Source organism: Hemitrygon akajei, chromosome 1 (assembly GCF_048418815.1).
Source record: "Hemitrygon akajei chromosome 1, sHemAka1.3, whole genome shotgun sequence".
Classification (NCBI taxonomy): domain Eukaryota; kingdom Metazoa; phylum Chordata; class Chondrichthyes; order Myliobatiformes; family Dasyatidae; genus Hemitrygon; species Hemitrygon akajei.
In genome coordinates, this window is record NC_133124.1 from 180,342,836 (window position 1) to 180,364,209 (window position 21,374).

At 44.7% G+C, this 21,374-nt stretch overlaps 1 protein-coding gene across 1 annotated transcript in view; it reads left to right on the top strand.

Annotated features, from left to right (window-relative positions):
• The window catches only part of haus5 (HAUS augmin-like complex, subunit 5), a 71,652-nt gene that overhangs the window by 21,797 nt on the left and 28,481 nt on the right, over window positions 1-21,374 (top strand). The window contains exons 9-14 of the mRNA XM_073055721.1: window positions 729-814; window positions 1,676-1,733; window positions 3,611-3,738; window positions 5,890-5,968; window positions 16,815-16,972; window positions 20,570-20,732. Coding sequence (XP_072911822.1) covers window positions 729-814; window positions 1,676-1,733; window positions 3,611-3,738; window positions 5,890-5,968; window positions 16,815-16,972; window positions 20,570-20,732 — 672 coding nt within the window. The remainder of the gene's footprint in view (window positions 1-728; window positions 815-1,675; window positions 1,734-3,610; window positions 3,739-5,889; window positions 5,969-16,814; window positions 16,973-20,569; window positions 20,733-21,374) is intronic.

A 21,374-nucleotide genomic window follows, 5' to 3' on the forward strand; every position in this document is an offset into this window, starting at 1 on the left:
TGCTGGAGGAACTCAGCAGGTCAGGCAGTATCGATGGAGAGAAATGAAGAGTCGATGTTTCAGACCGAGACCCGCTGTCAGGTCTGGAAAGGACAGAGGAAAAAGCCAGACCAACAAGCCCTTCTCTTCTCACCTGCCCAATATGTCCCCAAGGTTCCTCTGGTGGACATGTCAGAATGGGACATGAATTGAACAGACTGAGTTAGAGGGAGAGGACTTTATTCCTTGGAGCTAAGGAGATGTTACATATAGGTGTATAAAGTAAATTGGGACAGAGATGGTGTGAATCATACAGACTGCCCCCCCCCCCCCCATGGTTGGGGAATCAAGAATTGGAGGACCCAGGTTTAAGCTGAGAGTACATAAATTTAGGGGAAACTTGAAGTGCAACATTTCTTTTAAATATAAAGTGTGGTACATATATGGAATGAGCTGCCTGTTGAAGTTGACACAGGTATGATGATGACATATAAAATGTTGGACAGGTACATGGATAGGAAAGGTTTAGGCGAATATGGGGCAAATGGAACTAGCTTGAATGGGGCATCTTGGTTGGTATAGACCAGTTGGGCTGAAAGGCCTGTTTCAGTGCTGTGTGAGTCTGAGTTAAGGAGATAATCGGGAGGTCTAGGTGTGTCCTGCTCTCCGACCTTGGCTAAGCGATGATTTTTCCCTGATCTCCTTCCTCCGTCCATCCCACTCACTCCATTTCTCCCATCAACCTTCAGCAAGACCTGCGGGCAGTGTGCTGCAGCCGGTTCCAGTACCTCAAGTCGCTGTACGATGAGAAGAGCAGAACGCCAGATAGTTGCAGGTAAAGAAAGTGCCCATCCTCAGTTTGTAGGGGGTCACAGTGATAGGGAGGGGTATAGGGGTTGGAGGGGTTCACAGGGACTGGGTGAGGTGTAGGGGCTGGAGGGGTTCACAGTTAAGGGATGAGGTATAGGGGTTGGGGGGGTTCCCAGTGAAGGGTGAGGTATAGGGATTGGAGGGGTTCACAGTGAAGGGCTGAGGTATAAGGATTGGAGGGGTTCACAGGGACTGGGTGAGGTGTAGGGGTTGGAAGGGTTCACAGTGAAGGGGTGAGGTATAGGGACTGGTGGGGTTCACAGATGGGGTGGGGTATAGGGGCTGGAGGGGTTCACAGATGGGGTGGGGTATAGGGGCTGGAGGGGTTCACAGATGGGGTGGGGTATAGGGGCTGGAGGGGTTCACAGATGGGGTGGGGTATAGAGGCTGGAGGGGTTCACAGATGGGGTGAGGTATAGGGGTTGGAGGGGTTCACAGTTCACAGAGACAGGGAAGGGTGTAGGGGCCACAGTGTCACAGAGACGGGAAGGGTGCAGGACCCGGGGGGGGTGTGGGGGGGTCACAGAGATGAGAATGGGTGTCAGAATCAGAGAGGTTCACATGGACAGGGTGGGGTGTATGAGCTGGAGTGGGTCACAGATGGTGATGTTGGGGCAAGACAGGGTAATGTTAAGGGGCCAGTGGGGTTACTGATGGGGAGGGGTATAGTAGCTGAAGGGAGTCACATAGGTGGGGAGGGGTGTAGGGACTGGATGGGATTATGCAACCAGGGAAGAAAAGGTCGGTAAAGTTTTGAGGACTTGTGTGAGTCATTCCACAGCACCTTTGATTCCTGAGGATTTATTCATTCTACCCCTGAAATCAGAGACGGAGATTCGAACAATCGGAGTTCCATCTATCAGCAATGGTTAAATCAAGTCGAGGTGAGTAGTGACCTGCACTCTGCCTCTTACACACTCACACTCTCAATCACGTGCTTCTCCTGATGTTTGCTCAATATGGTGAGAGTCTCTGCCTCCTCCTTCCCATCTGGGAATGCATTCCAGAGCTCAGTCCTTCTCTGTGTGGAAAAGCTCCCCCTCAGATCTCCTCCACACCTCCTCCTTGCCCTAACCTCTGCTCTTTTAGTTTTAGAAACTGCTGTGGGCAGTTGATCTGTTCTTCCTATCATTCGCTACACTTCCAAATGCCATCCCCCTCTTTCAGCCCCCTCTCCTGTGTCTCCTCGTAATCAAAGTACTTCCTCCCAAGCAATATCCTGGGGAACGTCTTCTCGAGTGCTGTCACCACCTTCCTGCAGTGTGATGTCTGGAAATGCACACCATACCCCTGACAAGTGTTGTATGGTTATAGTCATACAACCCTGAAGCAGGTCCTTTGACCTGATCAATCCTTGCCAATGCAGATTCCCACTTAAGATGCTCATATGTGCCATTTTGTTTTGGCCTATATCCCTCTGAACCTTTGCTATTTATGTCCCTGTCCAAGCATGTCTTAAATGTTGTTACAGGGCTCCAACTGTTTTTCCGGCAGCTTGTTCCACTCGTTTACCACCCTCTGGGTGAAAAAGTTGCTCCTTCAGTTCCTATCAAACCTTTTCTCTATCACCTTAAATCTATTCCCCATCCCTCAGAAAAAGACTGCTTGAGTTCACTCCATTTATTCCCATGTGATTTTATGCACCTCTCATTCTGCCCTGCACCAGCCAACCTCTCCCATCCTCTCTTCATAAATCAGTTCCTCAAGTCCTGGCAACGTCCTTATAAATCTTCTCTGCACTCTTTCCAGCTCAGGGCAAACAAAATTGAACACAATACTTCACGTGCGGTGTCACCAACGTCGTGCACAAGTGCAACATAATGTCCGAACACCTACATTCATTGCCCTGATAGACGAAGGCCACCGTGTGAAATGCTGCTTTCACAGCCCTGTATACCAATGACTCCACTTTCAGGAAACCATGTACCTGCGTTCCTAGGTCCCTCTATTCTACAATGCTCCCAAGGGTCTTACAGTTCCCTGGGAAAGTAATACCTTGACAGGGCTTCCCAAAATAGGATGCTTTGTACTTACCCATTCACCATTTCTCGGCCCGCTTACCCAGCTGACTGAGATCCCCCTGACAATCATCTTCACTCTCTGTCACTCCTTGACTGGATAAAATGAAGTGGGTACGTAGTGGTTAGCATGACTCTATTACATCTCAGAGAGTTCAGAGTTCAGTTCCAACACTATTGGTAAGGAGTTGGTATGTTCTCTCCATAAACTGTGTGGGTTTCTCCAGGTTCTGTAGTTTCCTCCCACGGTGTAAAGGCGTATTGGTTAGTAGGTTAACTGGTCATTGTAAATAGTCCTGTGGTTAGGCTGGGGTTAAATAGGTGGGGTGCCAGGCATTGCAGCTTGTTAAGCGAGAAGGACCTGTTCCTCATTGTATCTCCAAACAGATAGAATAAAAATTATTTTATTGCCATTGCTCTGCTGAATCGATGTTTCCCTATCTGTTTTATAACACCACATATTGGTTTATTATTGTCATGTACCGTGAACAACTTGTCTTGCGAACGCTTCACACAGATCAAATCATTGCACAGCTCATTGAGGTGAAGCAATAACAATGCCGATTAAAGTGACAGAGAAAGTGCAGTCCAGGCAGACAATAAGGAGCAAGGGCCACAATGAGGTAGATCGTGAGCTCAGAAATCCATTTCTCGTACTAGGGGACAGTTCAGTAGTCTTAATAACAGAGTGGTTGTGTTTGCAAAATTTCTGCTTTATTTGTGTTTTTTTCCCTGCTTAATAGAGAGCGCTAGCCGCTCATCCGCCGAAGCATATCCTGGCAGCGTTGGAAAGTCTTGCTGCAGAGAACGAAGAGGAACTTCTTGAGCTCTGGTCCAAGGTTAATGTGGCAAGGGACCTGGAAGAACTGAGGTAAGTCGCCTGTTACTGCCCCAGGAGACTGTGATGGTCAGTGTGGAGGGAGTTTCACTCTGTGTCTGACCCCGGGAGTGTGTGATGGGACGGTGTGGAGGGAGCTTCACTCTGTGTCTGACCCCGGGAGTGTGTGATGGGACAGTGGGAGGGAACTTCACTCTGTGTCTGACCCCGGGAGTGTGTGATGGGACGGTGTGGAGGGAGCTTCACTCTGTGTCTGACCCCGGGAGTGTGTGATGGGACGGTGTGGAGGGAGATTCACTCTGTGTCTGACCCCGGGGGTGTGTGATGGGATGGTGTGGAGGGAGATTCACTCTGTTTAACCCCGGGAGTGTGTGATGGGACGGTGTGGAGGGAGATTCACTCTGCCTGACCCTGGGAGTGTGATGGGACGGTGTGGTGGGAGATTCACTCTGTGTCTGACCCCGGGAGTGTGTGATGGGACGGTGTGGAGGGAGATTCACTCTGTCTGACCCCGGGAGTGTGTGATGGGACGGTGTGGAGGGAGATTCACTCTGCCTGACCCTGGGAGTGTGATGGGACGGTGTGGTGGGAGATTCACTCTGTGTCTGACCCCGGGAGTGTGTGATGGGACGGTGTGGAGGGAGATTCACTCTGTGTCTGACCTCGGGAGTGTGTGATGGGACGGAGTGGAGGGAGCTTCACTCTGTGTCTGACCCAGGGAGTGTGTGATGGGACGGTGTGGATGGAGCCTCACTCTGTGTCTGACCCGGGGAGTGTGTGATGGGACGGTGTGGATGGAGCCTCACTCTGTGTCTGACCCTGGGAGTGTGTGATGGGACGGTGTAGAGGGAGCTTCACTCTGTGTCTGACCCCGGGAGTGTGTGATGGGACGGTGTGGAGGGAGATTCACTCTGTGTCTGACCCCGGGAGTGTGTGATGGGACGGTGTGGAGGGGGCTTCACTCTGTGTCTGACCCCGGAAGTGTGTGATGGGACGGTGTTGAGGGAGCTTCACTCTGTGTCTGACCCTGGGAGTGTGTGATGGGACGGTGTGGAGGGAGTTTCACTCTGTGTCTGACCCCAGGAGTGTGTGATGGGACGGTGTGGAGGGAGCTTCACTCTGTGTCTGACCCCGGGAGTGTGTGATGGGACGGTGTGGAGGGAGCTTCACTCTGTGTCTGACCCCGGGAGTGTGTGATGGGACGGTGTGGATGGAGCCTCACTCTGTGTCTGACCCTGGGAGTGTGTGATGGGACGGTGTAGAGGGAGCTTCACTCTGTGTCTGACCCCGGGAGTGTGTGATGGGACGGTGTGGAGGGAGATTCACTCTGTGTCTGACTCCGGGAGTGTGTGATGGGACGGTGTGGAGGGAGCTTCACTCTGTTTCTGACCCCGGAAGTGTGTGATGGGACGGTGTTGAGGGAGCTTCACTCTGTGTCTGACCCCGGGAGTGTGTGATGGGACGGTGTGGAGGGAGCTTCACTCTGTGTCTGACCCCTTTTTTTTTAATTACAAAATCCTTTATTACAAATATCGGTGCTATACAATATATACAAAACAGTGGCAAACACAGTTACTTCACTACAAATAGACAATAGACATTACACCAAAATGTTGCCATCTCTATCCACGATCGCATTTACACCCCGCGGAGCCCAACGGTCTCGAAACTCCTCTAAGGTCGCCGTGGACTGCGTGTGTTCTTTTTCAATATTTACCCAGGCACGAACATACCCTCTAAACATTGCCAGGCAGTCTGCCCGGGGAGATCCTCCCGCCACCCGTTTCTAAGACCCTCGGATGGCGGATTTCGCCAGCCCCAGGAGCAAGTTGACTAGGACATCCTCATCCCTCCATGCCCCCTTCCTTACTGGATGACCATATATAAATAGGGTGGGGCTTAAATGCAGTGTGTCTGACCCCGGGAGTGTGTGATGGGACGGTGTGGACGGAGCTTCACTCTGTGTCTGACCCCGGGAGTGTGTGATGGGACAGTGTGGGTCGAGTTTCACTCTGTCTGACCTGGGAGTGTGTGATGGGACGGTGTGGAGGGAGCTTCACTCTGTGTCTGACCCTGGGAGTGTGTGATGGGACGGTGTGGAGGGAGCTTCACTCTTTATAGATGAATGAGTATGCCCGGCTGAAATGAAACCATGGTAACAAGGACGCTCCCTCTTTCCCGCAGGTTTTCCTACTCAAGTTCTCACCTGCAGGACGTTTCAGAAGCCCCTCCCGTGCTGCGATCTGTCAAGTCCTTGCTCCAGGTAGCTTTCCCCGACAATTGTCTTACTTTATGTGACGGTGGGAGGGGTTGTGGTTCTGGAGGTAGTGGGGCTGTGGATTCACAGAGACTCTTCGGCCCACTTACACCAATCCCGTTTGCACTTGGTCCTGATACTTGATCACTGTGGTGAGAGTCTGTGCCTCCCTCAAGCCCTCAGACAGGTAGAATTTGTCTTTGAGCCTGTTGGTACATTCTTTCGGGTGTTTGAATCTTCTGTGTGATAGGAGGGTGTGATTATGTTGGCTTCTTTATAGAGCAGTGAGAAGTGTAGACAGAGTCAGGTTTCTGTGATATGCTGAGCTGTGTCTCACTCAGAATGCTGGAGAAACTCAGCAACTCGGGCAATATCTATGGAAGGGGTTAAACAGCATGACCTGTAGGGATGTCACTAAGCTTAACTTTCTCAAACTAGAAACTAATTTTCTGTTTCTTCTGTTGTGGGCAAAAATAAATGGAACGACATTAGTGGAGGTTGAGGGAAATGTAGTCTGAGGTAGGGATTTTTTGCGGGTTCAAGAACCTGGTGGCGGTGGGGAAGCAGCTGTTGTTGAACCTTGGGCTGTGCGTCTTTAGGTTCCTGTACCTCCTACTTGATGGCACCACTGAGAAGAGGGCATGACATGGAAGGCAGGAGTCCCTGATGGTGGATGTCACCTTTTGTGGGTCTTCCTTTGGTAGCGAGAGCTGTACCTATGATGGAACTGACTAAGACCCACCACTCACTGTAGCCTCTTGTGTCGTTGTGTGTTGGAGTTCCCATGTCAGGCTGTAATGCAACTAGTCAGCATGCTCTCTATCGTACATCTGTAGAGGTTTGATAGTTCTCAATGACATGCTGAATCTCCTTAAACTTCTAAGAATATTGAGCTGCTGCTGTGCCTTCTTCATGGTTGCCTCTTGAATGGATTCCTTGTATGTTCAAGATGAACTTTTGCTCTCTCAGTGCTATATGTTGGGGCCAGGACTGGTTTTCCGAGATGTTCCTCAACCCAAATTTCTTCAGCTTTCTCAGGAAGTAAAGGCGCTGGTGGGCCTTCTTGGGCAGTGGACTCTGCTTGGTTAGACCAGGTCAGGTCATTTGTGATATTCACCCCGAGGAACTTAAAGCTTTTGACCTGTTCCACCTGCACACCAGCGATGTAGATGGGGTTGTGTGGTCCGCTACTCCTGAGTGATCCAGAGTAGTTGCTGTACCAAGTCATGATGTATATGAATAGGATAATTTCTAATTTATATTGGTGAGTGTCAACAGGGACAACATCTGTTAGTTGAAGAGAGGCAATTGTCAATGGTTGGGAAAGGTGTATCAGCCTGGTATGGAAACACTAATGCTTAGGAATGGAAAGTGGTGAACAACCCAGTCCTTCCCAGTGCCAGAAAAAAGCATCATTTGTCATCAACGATTCCACCTCCACCCCAAGATCCAGGCCATGCCCTCTTCTCACTACTACCATTGGGAAGAAGGTCCCACACCACCAGGTTCAGGAACAGTTAGTACCCTACAACCATCAGGCTTCTGACTTACCTCAACTCTGAATGGATTCCACAGCCTATGGGCTTGCTTTCAAGGATCTACAACACATGTTCTCAGTATTATTTATTTGATTGTATTATTTACATGATTTGATGACTTTTGCACATTAATTGTTTTTTGGTCTTTGCTATGTATATTTTTCATAAGTTCTGTTGTATTTCTTTAATTTTCTGTAAATCCCTGTAAGAAAATCATCTCCAGGTGGTGACATGCACTCAGTGCCCACTTTGAGGTGTCACTTCATTTTTCAATCTTTTTTATTGATTTCCAAATAAAGAATATACAAATCGGAAGAGGAGTTTAACAAGTAGATAATATAAAAGACATATAAACAGCAATAGTAAAAACAAAAAGTATATATTATCAAAATCAAATAAGTAAAATATTATGCTATTATATATACAATGGTAAAAAAAACTACAACTCCTCATAACAATCATAAAAAAAGATTGGCAATTTTATTGATAAGGAAAAAACCCCCCACTAACTAAACTGAAACAAAAACAAAAAAAAAGAAAGAGGGAAAAAAAGGAAAGAAAAAGAAAGATTGGGCAGTCCAATTGAGGATAAAATTAGAAAAAAATAGAGAGAGAAAAAAAAACACATCCTTCCAGTGATCTCCGAACCTTCATGGATAAGGATTTTCCCCAAAGAGAATTAAAAAAAAATTAAATCATGTGAAAATATTGAATAAAGGGTCGCCAGACTTGTTCAAAATTAAAGGATGTATCAAATGTCTGGCTTCTAATTTTCTCCAAGCTTAGACATGACATAATGGAGGAGAGCCAATAGAAAACAGTAGGCGGGTTAGATTCTTTCCAATGTAGCAAAACAGCTCTCCCAGCCAATAAATTTGAAAACGCTATCACATGTTGGGTGGAAGCAGACACTTTGCTTGCTTCCTCTGGAATAATCCCAAAAATTGCTGTAAGTGGATTAGGTTGAACATCCATAACTATAACTTTAGATAATATTCCAAACACATCCCTCCAAAAATTATTTAAACTTACACATGACCAAAACATATGAGTTGGAGTAGCCATTTCTGCGTTACATCTGTCACAAATAGGGCTTATATTCAGAAAAATATGTGCCAATTTATCTTTGGACATATGGGCCCTATGTACTAAAACTGAATTAAGATATGGCGTGCGCAGGTAGATGAATTATTAGATAGATAGATAGATAGATACTTTATTCATCCCCATGGGGAAATTCAACTTTTTTTCCAATGTCCCATACACTTGTTGTAGCAAAAACTCATTACATACAATACTTAACTCAGTAACAATATGATATGCATCTAAATCACTAACTCAAAAAGCATTAATAATAGCTTTAAAAAAAAAAAAGTTCTTAAGTCCTGGCAGTTGAATTGTAAAGCCTAATGGCATTGGGGAGTATTGACCTCTTCATCCTGTCTGAGGAGCATTGCATCGACAGTAACCTGTCGCTGAAACTGCTTCTCTGTCTCTGGATGGTGCTATGTAGAGGATGTTCAGGGTTTTCCATAATTGACCGTAGCCTACTCAGCGCCCTTCGCTCAGCTACCGATGTTAAACTCTCCAGTACTTTGCCCACGACAGAGCCCGCCTTCCTTATCAGCTTATTAAGACGTGAGGCGTCCTTCTTCTTAATGCTTCCTCCCCAACACGCCACCACAAAGAAGAGGGCGCTCTCAACAACTGACCTATAGAACATCTTCAGCATCTCACTGCAGACATTGAATGACGCCAACCTTCTAAGGAAGTACAGTCGACTCTGTGCCTTCCTGCACAAGGCATCTGTGTTGGCAGTCCAGTCTAGCTTCTCGTCCAACTGTACTCCCAGATACTTGTAGGTCTTAACCTGCTCCACACATTCTCCATTAATGATCACTGGCTCCATATGAGGCCTAGATCTCCTAAAGTCCACCACCATCTCCTTGGTCTTGGTGACATTGAGACGCAGGTAGTTTGAGTTGCACCATATCACAAAGTCCTGTATCAGTTTCCTATACTCCTCCTCCTGTCCATTCCTGACACACCCCACTATGGCCGTGTCATCAGCGAACTTCTGCACATGGCAGGACTCCGAGTTATATTGGAAGTCAGATGTGTACAGGGTGAACAGGACCGGAGAGAGTACGGTTCCCTGTGGCGCTCCTGTGCTGCTGACCACTGTGTCAGACCTACAGTCTCCCAACTGCACATACTGAGGTCTATCTGTCAAGTAGTCCACTATCCAATCCACCATGTGAGAGTCTACTCCCATCTCCGTTAGTTTGTGCTTTAAGATCTTGGGCTGGATGGTGTTAAAGGCACTAGAGAAGTCAAGGAATGTAATCCTCACAGCACAACTGACCCCATCTAGGTGAGAGAGTGATTTGTGCAGCAAATACGTGATAGCATCCTCCACTCCCACCTTCTCCTTATACGCAAACTGAAGCGGATCCCGGGCGTGCCTGGTTTGTGGCCTCAGATTCTGTATTATCAGCCGCTCCATGGTCTTCATCACGTGCGACGTCAAGGCAACAGGTCTGAAGTCATTCAACTCCTTTGGTTGTGGTTTCTTCGGTACCGGGACAATACAAGATGTTTTCCACTGTCTGGGTACTCTTCTCTGATCTAGACTCATGTTGAAGATGCGCTGTAGTGGTTCTCCCAGTTCAGTCGCACAGGCCCTCAGTAATCGTGGGGAAACTCCATCCGGTCCAGCCGCCTTGCTGGTACAGATCTTCCTCAGTTGACCTTCCACCTGTGCAGCCGTAAACCTGGGCGTGGGCCAGGTCTCCTGTGAGTGGCTATTTTCCTGTGAGGGAAGTAAGCCTGGTGTGGAGTTCTGCAGTGAGGGTGAGATTGTGCTGTCGAACCTATTGAAGAAGTTGTTCAGCTGGTTCGCTTTCTCCATTGACTAAATAATAAATTTTACTCCATTGATTATCTGAAAGTGAATGTTGAAGCTCTACTTCCCAGGTACGTTGAACCCTATCATTAGGCGACATGCATGCATTCATTAGCTGTTTATAAATGATAGCTATTAATCGTTTTTGAAAAGGTTTAAACTGAAAAATAACATAAGCCAAATTTGAAGATCAGGCCGAGGGCTAATTCGGTAAAAAATCACGTAAGAAATTCCTAACCTGTAAATACCTGAAAAAATGTGTATTAGAGATATCATATTTATCCATTAACTGTGAAAAAGACATTAAACAGTCTTGTAAAAACAAATCTAAAAAAGTTTTTATTCCCTTAATTTTCCATGTTAGAAAAGCCTTATCCAAAGTTGATGGTTTAAAAAAGAAATTAGAATAAATATTACTAGAAAGTAAAAAATCATTTAATTCAAAAAATCTGTGAAATTGAAACCAAATTTTTAAAGTATGTTTAACGATAGGGTTAAGAGCTTGTTTACCTATTCTGGAGAGCGAAAACGGAAGAGGAACTCCTAATAAAGAAGCTAACGAAAACCCCACTACTGAATTTTCCTCCAGCTGTAACCATGAAGGGTGATCTTGGTCGTCTATATCATAAATCCAAAAAGTAATATAACGAGTATTAATTGCCCAATAATAAAATCTAAAGTTTGGTAAAGCCAGTCCTCCATCTTTTTTTGATTTTTGCAATAAAAGTTTATTCACTCTAGAGCTTTTATTATTCCAAACGTAAGATAAAATCAAAGAATCTATTTTATCAAAAAATGTTTTTGGAACAAAAGAGGGAACTGCTTGAAATGTATATACAAATTTCAGTAGAATAACCATTTTTATAGCATTTATTCGACCTATCAATGACATCGACATAGGTGACCATTTAGTAAGCGCCTGTTGAGTATATTCAACTAAAGAAGTAATTATACATATATAGATCTTTAAAATTTTTTGTAATTTTGATACCAAGGTAAGTAAAATGGTTTTTGGCAATATTAAAAGGTATTTGATCATAATAATCAGAATAATTATTAATAGGAAATAATTCACTTTTATGTAAATTAAGTTTATATCCAGGAAAAGTACCAAATTCCGTAAGTATAGATAACATAGAAGGAATAGATTTCTTAGGATTTGAAATGTAAACTAATAAATCATCCGCGTATAACGAAACCTTATGCACCGTAGATTCCGGACTACAGAGCGCACCTGATTAAAAGCCGCTGGCTCTAATTTTAGAAAGAAAATCAATTTTGTACTTGTACAGGCCGCACCGGATTTTCGGCCGCAGGTGTCCCACGTTGTAATATGAGATATTTACACAGAAAGAGGATTTTTTAACTTTTAATTAAATCCATATGGTAACATAAACAAATACATATTGCAAATGCTTTTTTTCGAACCGTGCCTGTAACGCGGCTACTTTTAAATATACGTTGCGTATACTTTTTTACTGAACAACATTCCAATATCTCCTAACGACTGGTAAAAAATATATATACTGCAGCCTACCAGGAAAAGTTATTGATCGCCTTTAACTTAAAAGCAGCGTTTTCGCTCCGCCGCTTGCCCCCCGCCTTCCCGTTTATCGCAAACCGGCATTTTTCCCACAAAACGCGGCGAAACCGGGTGTGACGTCATAGCATCCCGGGATGTAGTACAAAAAACAAATATAGTTAAAACAGTTCTAACTTTAACTAACAAATGAATTACTAAGCGAAAATATTATAAACTAAATAACTGCCATAAAGGCAGCACAATGCTTTTCTTCGAGTGTTTTCCATGTTGATGAGGGTGAGTACAAATGACTGATTTACAATAATTTAATTGTGAAAGTGCGCTTGATTTATCGTACAATTTCATTGGACCTCTGTGAACTACTCATCAATTTTATTGGTCTACTGTTACGAGGCAAAATGTTTTTGGCGGCATGAAAAAAAACCATGCATTAGCCGCTCCGTATTAAAGGCCGCAGAGTTCAAAGCTGTTCAAAATGTGGGAAAAAAGTAGCGGCTTAAAATCCGGAATCTACGGTAATTTATCCCCTCTCCTAATACCCTGCACAAAATTAGAATCCCTAAGAGCAATAGCAAGTGGTTCTAAAGCCAAATTAAATAATAAAGGACTGAGGGGACAACCCTGATGGGTACCTCTATATAATCTAAGATAAGGAGACTTTTGATTATTAGTTAAAACCGCAGCTACCGGGGCATGATAAATCAATTTAATCCAGGAAATAAATCCTGGACCAAAATTGAACCTCTTCAAAACCTGGAATAGGTAAGGCCAGTCCACCCTATCAAAGGCTTTCTCTGCATCCAAAGATACAGTACATTCCGATTCTTTGGCTAAGGGGGAATAAATGATATTTGATCATCTTCGAATATTAAAATGTGAATACCTATTGTTAGTAAATCCTGTTTGATCATTTGAGATAACATTAGGCAAGATAGTCTCAAGACTATTTGCTAGAATCTTAGAGGGAATTTTAAAATCTACATTCAGTAAAGAAATAGGTCTATAGGATACACATTCCAGTGGGTCTTTTCCTTTTTTGGAATCAATGAAATTAGTGCTTCATAAAAAGTTTTAGGAAGGTTCCCAGAGGATGTGGAGTTGGTAAATGTTTGATGAAGATGTGGTATAAGCATTTCATGAAAGGTCTTGTAAAATTCTACCGTATAACCATCAGGTCCCGGAGCTTTACCTAATTGCATAGAGGATATAGCCTTGGCTATCTCCTCTTGTTTAATAGGTGCATCTAACATATCGGCATCTTGAATCGAAATTTGGGGTATGTTTAACCTTTGCAAAAATTTATTTATAGTCATAGTACTATCAGAGAATTCAGATTTATAAAGATTAGAATAAAAGTCCATAAATATCTTATTAATTTCATAAGGATCTCAAGTTTTTGTTCTATCTGGTTGGCGAATTTTTAAAATCTGTCTTCTGACCATCCCAGCCTTTAACTGACCCGCTAAAAGTTTAGCAGATTTTTCCCCATGTATATAAACTAAACTTTTAGATTTAAAAATCTGCTGATCAGTGGGAAAGGTCAGGAGTAAATCATACTGTGATTGAAGTTCGACCCTTTCTTTATATAGGTCTTCAGTAGGTTTTATTAATAAGCACTGACAATTCTGCTTTAGTTTTCTTTCTCAAGGCTGCTGAATATGAGATTATCTGTCCCCTAAGAAAAGATTTTAAGGTGTCCCATATAACCAGATTTGACATTCCTTCAGTTGTATTAAATTCAAAAAGTATAGAAATTTGCTCCTTAATAAAATTAACAAAAGTTGGATCCTGTAACAATACGGGGTTCAATCTCCACTGTGAGATTTTCAGAAATCTATCCGAAAGCTTATGGGTTAACTTTAAAGGCACGTGATCTGAAAGCGCAATGATGTCATACGTACATTCAACAACGGATTTTAACAGACGTGTATCTAAAAAAAAAGTAATCAATTCGAGAATATTTATGATGGACGTGTGAGAAAAAAGAGAAATCTTTATCATTGGGGTGTTTATATCTCCAAATATCGACAAGGCCATATTCTAATAAAAAAGTTAATACAAGCTGCCGCTTTATTTGGAAGCGACGGGTTGGTTGATGACCTGTCAATCGCCGGATTTAAACAACAATTAAAGTCATCACCCATGATCAGCCTATATTCATTGAGATTCGGTAACTCTGAAAAAAGTTTCTTAAAAAAATCAGAGTTATCTACATTAGGTGCATATACACACACCAGAGCTACCTTTTGCTCACATAATAAACCAGTAACAATTAAATATATTCCAATCGAATCAGTCGTAGTATTAAGGTGTACAAAAGGGATTTTGGGACTAAGAAATATAGAAACGCCTCTTGTTTTACTATCCGACAGCGAGTGAAATAAAGAACCTTTCCAGAAGCAGAAAAAACTGTCCTCATCCTGTTTTTGTATATGATTTTCTTGCACAAAAATAATATCAGCATTAAGTGTTCTTAATTTCTTAAAAATCTTTTTACGCTTAATGGGATGATTGACACCGTTCCAATTCCAAGATATTATATTGATTTTATTAACATTCATGTTTAAAATTGAGTTTAATATTGTATAAAAGAAATGTACAGATTAAACCAAAAGGCGCGGGTACAACCAGAAGGAGCGACGCATTTACGAAAGAGAAATCCATCAAAAGAACTGCCCAATCAAGAAAAGAACCTACTCTGATAGACCCGTCCCCCCACCCAATAGATAGAAATGAAGGAACCAATAGGCTGGTCCCATGTTGCCTAATAACCTTTGACCCTGTACTCCATCTTGCAGCTCCGTATAATTAAAAAAAAAGCAAAAATCCCACAGCAAATAGCCATAATAAGAGGCACAAACAGAATTCAACTACTATAATGTTATGTCTAACATTAATAAAAACATAATCAACAACGGCCATCTTAGAATTGGCTAAAGTAGCTTAAACATATATTCAAAAGAAGGAATAAATCTGGGCGAATAATGTTATAAACAATATTCTTTCTATCGAAAAAAAATAAGAAGGTTAATACACAACAGGTCCTACACGGACCACTAAAGTACAATACTATAAAAGTTCCCTACAAGACAGTTATATATGTACTAATTATTAATAAGATAAAGAAAAAATTAAATTGACCACGTCCCATACCAGAGAATGAAAAAGTATAACATGTACTTAACTCAAAAGCTCCATAAACACTCACACAGCAGATACTTCAAAATTGCCTATTGAGTAATCGGAGTAACTTTAGTATTTTATTCAGTAGGCTTAACTTTAAGATTATTAATATACTCCCAGCCCTCCTGAGGAGAGTAGATTCTCAATGATTAAGATTTTACGGAAAAATTATCAGCTTTGCTGGAAAGCGAAGGGAGGGATTTAAATCTAATTTATACATTTCACTCATAACTTCTCGATATTCTTTTCGGCAAAGATCTCGGATGGATAATCTTCGACTATACGAATTTGTGTTGAATTGAAGAATAATTTCCGTTTCTTTCTGGCTTCTTGAATAATAGCTTCTTTAGTCATATAATAATGCAAAGAAAGTACAACTGCTCGAGGACGTAATTCGGCTGAACGCCAAAAAAATGGAATTCTGTGAGCTCTGTCAATTAAAGGGCTAGTTTCAAGGGTCTCATTGAAAAGTGAGTACAGCATATCTGAAAAGAATTTTAACAGATCACCAGCTTCAGTATTTTCAGGCAGTCCCAAAATACGCAGATTCCTCCGACGCCCTCTACTATCTAAATCAACCATTCTTTTCATTTTAGATAGTTCCGAGGTAATTTCATTGATTTTCTTTTCCATTGAAGATATTTTCATTCCTTGATCTTTAATAGTTTTCTTGAATAGATCATGCTCACTCTCGATTTGGGTTGTAGTCTGCTGAAGTGTTTGAAGTTGAGAATCCAAGTTTTCCAGAGAGTCTTGAATCATAGAAATAGCTTTCTCGAGCTTCGCGTTTGAACCGGCCAGCTTATCAGTTTTAATATTAAGCAATCCGAATTCCGACTTCATGTCTCGTATTGAAGAAAATATTCCCGCTAGTGTAACAGGTTCCTCCGTTTTCTTGGTTTGTTCCATTTGCTCCATTTCAAGAAAAGTCTTGCCGCTACGCAATTCAATACCAGAACGACTTTTTTCGGCCATTGGAATTAAGTCGTGAATCCTTCAGTAAAAATAGTAAATCCTTCAGTAGAAGTAGTAAATCATCAAAACTAAAAGGGATCTGTTGGTGGGATATCAAATACAGTAAAAGAGAGAGAGCCGCTAGGAATGCGACCTACTCCATGTGCTACAAGGTGGAGAATCCTGAGGTGTCACTTGTATGCGTGAATGTTTGTGGTCTTCTGCTGCTGTAGCCCATCCACTTCAAGTTGTGTGTTCAGAGATGTTGTTCTGCATCCCCACTGTTGTAATGTGTGGCTATTTGAGTTAGTAATTTTTCTGTCAGATTGAGTCAGTCTGGCCATTCTCCTTTGACCTTTCTCATTAATAAGGCCTTCTTTCCCATGTAACTGCCACTCGCTGGATGCTTTTTATTTTTCACATCATTCTCTATGATCTCTAGAGACTGTTGTGCATGAAAATCCCAGGAGATCGGTTTCTGAGATACTCAAGCCACCAACAATAATTCCACAGCCAATATCACTTAGGTCTCATTTCTTGCCCATTCTGATGTTTGGTCTGAACAACTGAACCTCTTGACCATGTCTGCATGCTTACATGCATTGAGTTGCTGCCATGTGATTGGATGGTTAGATATTTCCATAAGGAGACCACTGAGTGTCTTCCTGCTTTGATAATAAATTTGCTTTGAACTTTGTGTTATTGCTAACCGGACTTTTGTCTCTGCAGGAGGGCTGGCGAGATTGTGAGCTTCGAGCCGTGGAGAAGGTCAGGGCAGCAAGGAGGCAGATGCAGCTCAAGAGTCGTCTCCTAGCGCTGGGCCAGGAATTCGAGCTGCTGTTGGAGGAGAGATTAGGACACAGCCCGGAGCTGCTGAACGCCACCAGGTCAGGCCCCTGCAGCCCAACCTTGCCCCATCAGCAGCCAGCCTTGCGCCTAACCTCAGAGGGCTTCTGGGTGTCGGGGACCCCACCCTTCTCTGTAATCTCTACCCAACCCTAAACCCCTCCCTTCTCTGTAATCTCTACTCAACCCTAAACCCCTCCCTTCTCTGTAATCTACCCAACCCTAAACCCCTCCCTTCTCTGTAATCTCTACCCAACCCTAAACCCGTCCCTTCTCTGTAATCTCTACCCAACCCTAAACCCCTCCCTTCTCTGTAATCTCTACCCAACCCTAAACCCCTCCCTTCTCTGTAATCTCTACTCAACCCTAAACCCCTCCCTTCTCTGTAATCTACCCAACCCTAAACCCCACCCTTCTCTGTAATCTCTACCCAACCCTAAACCCCTCCCTTCTCTGTAATCTCTACCCAACCCTAAACCCCTCCCTTCTCTGTAATCTCTACCCAACCCTAAACCCCTCCCTTCTCTGTAATCTCTACTCAACCCTAAACCCCTCCCTTCTCTGTAGTCTCTACTCAACCCTAAACCCCTCCCTTCTCTGTAATCTCTACCCAACCCTAAACCCCTCCCTTCTCGGTAATCTCTACCCAACCCTAAACCCCTCCCTTCTCTGTAATCTCTACCCAACCCTAAACCCCTCCCTTCTCTGTAATCTCTACCCAACCCTAAACCCCTCCCTTCTCTGTAATCTCTACCCAACCCTAAACCCCTCCCTTCTCTGTAATCTCTACCCAACCCTAAACCCCTCCCTTCTCTGTAATCTCTACTCAACCCTAAACCCCTCCCTTCTCTGTAATCTCTACCCAACCCTAAACCCCTCCCTTCTCTGTAATCTACCCAACCCTAGATCCCACCCTTCTCTGTAATCTCTACCCAACCCGAAACCCCTCCCTTCTCTGTAATCTCTACCCAACCCTAAACCCCTCCCTTCTCTGTAATCTCTACCCAACCCTAAACCCCTCCCTTCTCTGTAATCTCTACCCAACCCTAAACCCCTCCCTTCTCTGTAATCTCTACCCAACCCTAACCCCTCCCTTCTCTGTAATCTACCCAACCCTAGACCCCACCCTTCTCTGTAATCTCTACCCAACCCTAAACCCCTCCCTTCTCTGTAATCTCTACCCAACCCTAAACCCCTCCCTTCTCTGTAATCTCTACCCAACCCTAAACCCCTCCCTTCTCTGTAATCTCTACCCAACCCTAGATCCCACCCTTCTCTGTAATCTCTACCCAACCCTAAACCCCTCCCTTCTCTGTAATCTCTACCAACCCTAAACCCCTCCCTTCTCTGTAATCTACCCAACCCTAAACCCCCCCCTTCTCTGTAATCTCTACCGAACCCTAAACCCCTCCCTTCTCTGTAATCTCTACCCAACCCTAAACCCCTCCCTTCTCTGTAATCTCTACCCAATCCTAAACCCCTCCCTTCTCTGTAATCTCTACCCAACCCTAAACCCCTCCCTTCTCTGTAATCTCTACCCAACCCTAGACCCCTCCCTTCTCCGTAATCTCTACCCAACCCTAAACCCCTCCCTTCTCGATAATCTCTACCCAACCCTAGACATCTCCTCTGTAATCCTTACCCAACCCCTGCATGTCCTTCCCTTCTCAACCTGCTCCACCTCCTGGTATCCCTTAGCCATTCCCGTGCTTTCAAGCTCTGAGCTTTCCATTGCCCCGCTGCCTGGTTTTCCTGAGATCCAGAGTTCTGCCCCGGAACTTGCGGCTCCCTTGTCTAGATTATCGAGAAGGGAGGGGTTTAGGGTTGGGTGGAGATTACAGAGAAGGGAGGGGTTTAGGGTTGGGTAGAGATTACGGAGAAGGGAGGGGTCTAGGGTTTGGTAGAGATTATCGAGAAGGGAGGGGTTTAGGGTTGGGTAGAGATTACAGAGAAGGGAGGGATCTAGGGTTGGGTAGAGATTATTGAGAAGGGTGGGGTCTAGGGTTGGGTAGAGATTACGGAGAAGGGTGGGGTCTAGGGTTTGGTAGAGATTATCGAGAAGGGAGGGATCTAGGGTTGGGTAGAGATTATTGAGAAGGGAGGGTTTTAGGGTTGGGTAGAGATTACGGAGAAGGGTGGGGTCTAGGGTTTGGTAGAGATTACATAGGAGAGAGGGGTGTAGGGACCAGAGGGGGTCAAGGAGATGGGGAAGGGGTATAGTAGACAAAGAGATTTATAAAGACAAGGGTTGGTGTACGAGCCAGGGGTGACAGTGACAAGGAAGGTTGTAGGGACGAGAGAGGACCACGGAGATGGGAAGGGGTATAGGAACTGGGTGGGTAGAGGGTGAAGTGTGCTGTAGGGGCCAAGTGTGACAGACTGAAAGGAGTGTAAGGGCCAGAGGTAGTAATGGAGATGGGGATTGTGTCAGGGTTCGAAGAACTGTCCATCACCTGAAGTCCTTTTGAACACCCATCTCCAAGGAACCCAGAACCAAACTATCTGGCCTCTCTCAATCCATACCACAAGTACAAGGGGAGCTGTGGGACCACACAATGCTGTCTGCAGTGACATTGGGTACCAGCCAGTATGATTCAGCCGTAGGTTCATTCACAAGAAAAACTTTCATTAAGCATAAATGATGCGGAATTTTTTTCTGCCTGTGATTCTCCTGTACCTCATTGCACCTGTGCATGGATGTGCATAAACAGCTATGAATCCCACTGGGCATGAATTATATAGTAATACAATGTGGAAATGGGCCCTTCAGCCCAACTTGTTCATGCTGACCATTGCATAGTCTTCACCTTACAGCACCAGTGGTTACTGGTCGGGCTCCATTTCCCACTGATGTCTGTACGGAGTTGATGTTCTCCCCGTGACCACGTGGGATCCCTCCGGTTGCTCTGGTTACCTCCCACGTACAGGTTAGGGTTAGGGTTAGGGTAACGTTAGGTAAATTGTTGGCAAACTATGATGATGCCAGAAGCGTGACAACACCTAAGAGCTGCCACCCCAGCAGGTCCTCGTACTGTTGGTCGTTGACGCAAACAATGCGTTGCACTGTGTGTTTCGATGTTGCAATGTTCATATGATAAAGCGAATCTTTTATCTCAGTCTAATCCCAGATGCCTGCACTTGGCCCAAAACCCTCCATGTACCTATCCAAATGTCTCTTAAGTGTGGCAACCACTTCCTCTGGCAGCTCGTTCCAGGTCATCACTACCCTCTGAGTGAAGTGCTTACCTCTCAGGTCTCTTTTAAATCTCACCCCTCTTATCCTGTATCTGTGTGCCGTCTAGTTTTCTATACACCAACCCTAGGGAAAGGACAAACTGTCCACCGCCACTATGGTTAACACCTTCACCACCATGTCTACTTGAGCGGCTGCCGTCCCAGGTCCCTCTAATCCATATCACTTGTCAGTGTCCTGCCATTCGCTGTACAAGTCCATCCCCCCACCCGGTTTGAATGTCCGAACTGCGTCCTCTCACACTGATCCGAGTCAAAATCCATTTGCTATTCCTCAGCTCATCTCCCTGTCCCTTCTAGATCTTGGCCCACGAAACCGACATGGTTGTTTTTTTTTTGTTTTAAGTTAACCTTGCTGACTGTCATGTCTCCTCTGACCACTACAGGGAGCTCTTTGATCTGCAACTGGACCTGGTGGAGAGGCAGAGATACTGTCAGGAGCTGGTGGAGCAGGGGCACTTAATCAGCAATGCCATCATTGCCCGAAACCGGGAGATCCAGTCTCTTCAGCAGAAGCACAACCGTATCCTCGAGTTCCAGGGGCTGGTGGTAAGATGCGTCTTTCACGTTCCCTCCCCACCTCAGTAGGGAAGTGCCCCTGTAGTTGTGGCATCTCAATTGAATCCAAATCAAATTTCCTATCACTTCAATTTATTGTTTTGAGACAGCGCTAGTGACTGTCCGTCGTATCTGACAGTGACAGGAAACGTGGGAGAGTTTTTAAAGCTATTGCACTGGGTCAGTTCCACTCTCTCACCCTCGGGAGTCTGGGTCCGCCAGTGTGAGTAGTCATCACAGCTGGGGTCTTCATTGGTTGCAGTAGATGATCATGACCTCTGTGCCTCATGAGTTTTGGTCGTTGGATCTCACTGTGCTCTCATCCGCCCTGTCTGCTGGAGCTGACTTCGCAGGCTAGGACAGGGCTATGAGGTCCTCCGGCTGCCCTCACCTGATTTAGCGCGCCTGATGAAGTGGTGTACCGGGGTGTAAACTCTGTTGCATGCAAACAGTTACTTGGATGCACAGGTGAGAACCAACGGGTGAGTGAGCTGCCCTGGAATGGACACGACAAACCCCTTCACCAGAGGTGCTGCCCTTCCTTGGACAGCCCATACACCCAGTGGCAGTGGCATGAAACCTTAAAACTTGTACTGTAACAGAGAAGAGTACAGACCCACGATCAGTCTGGCC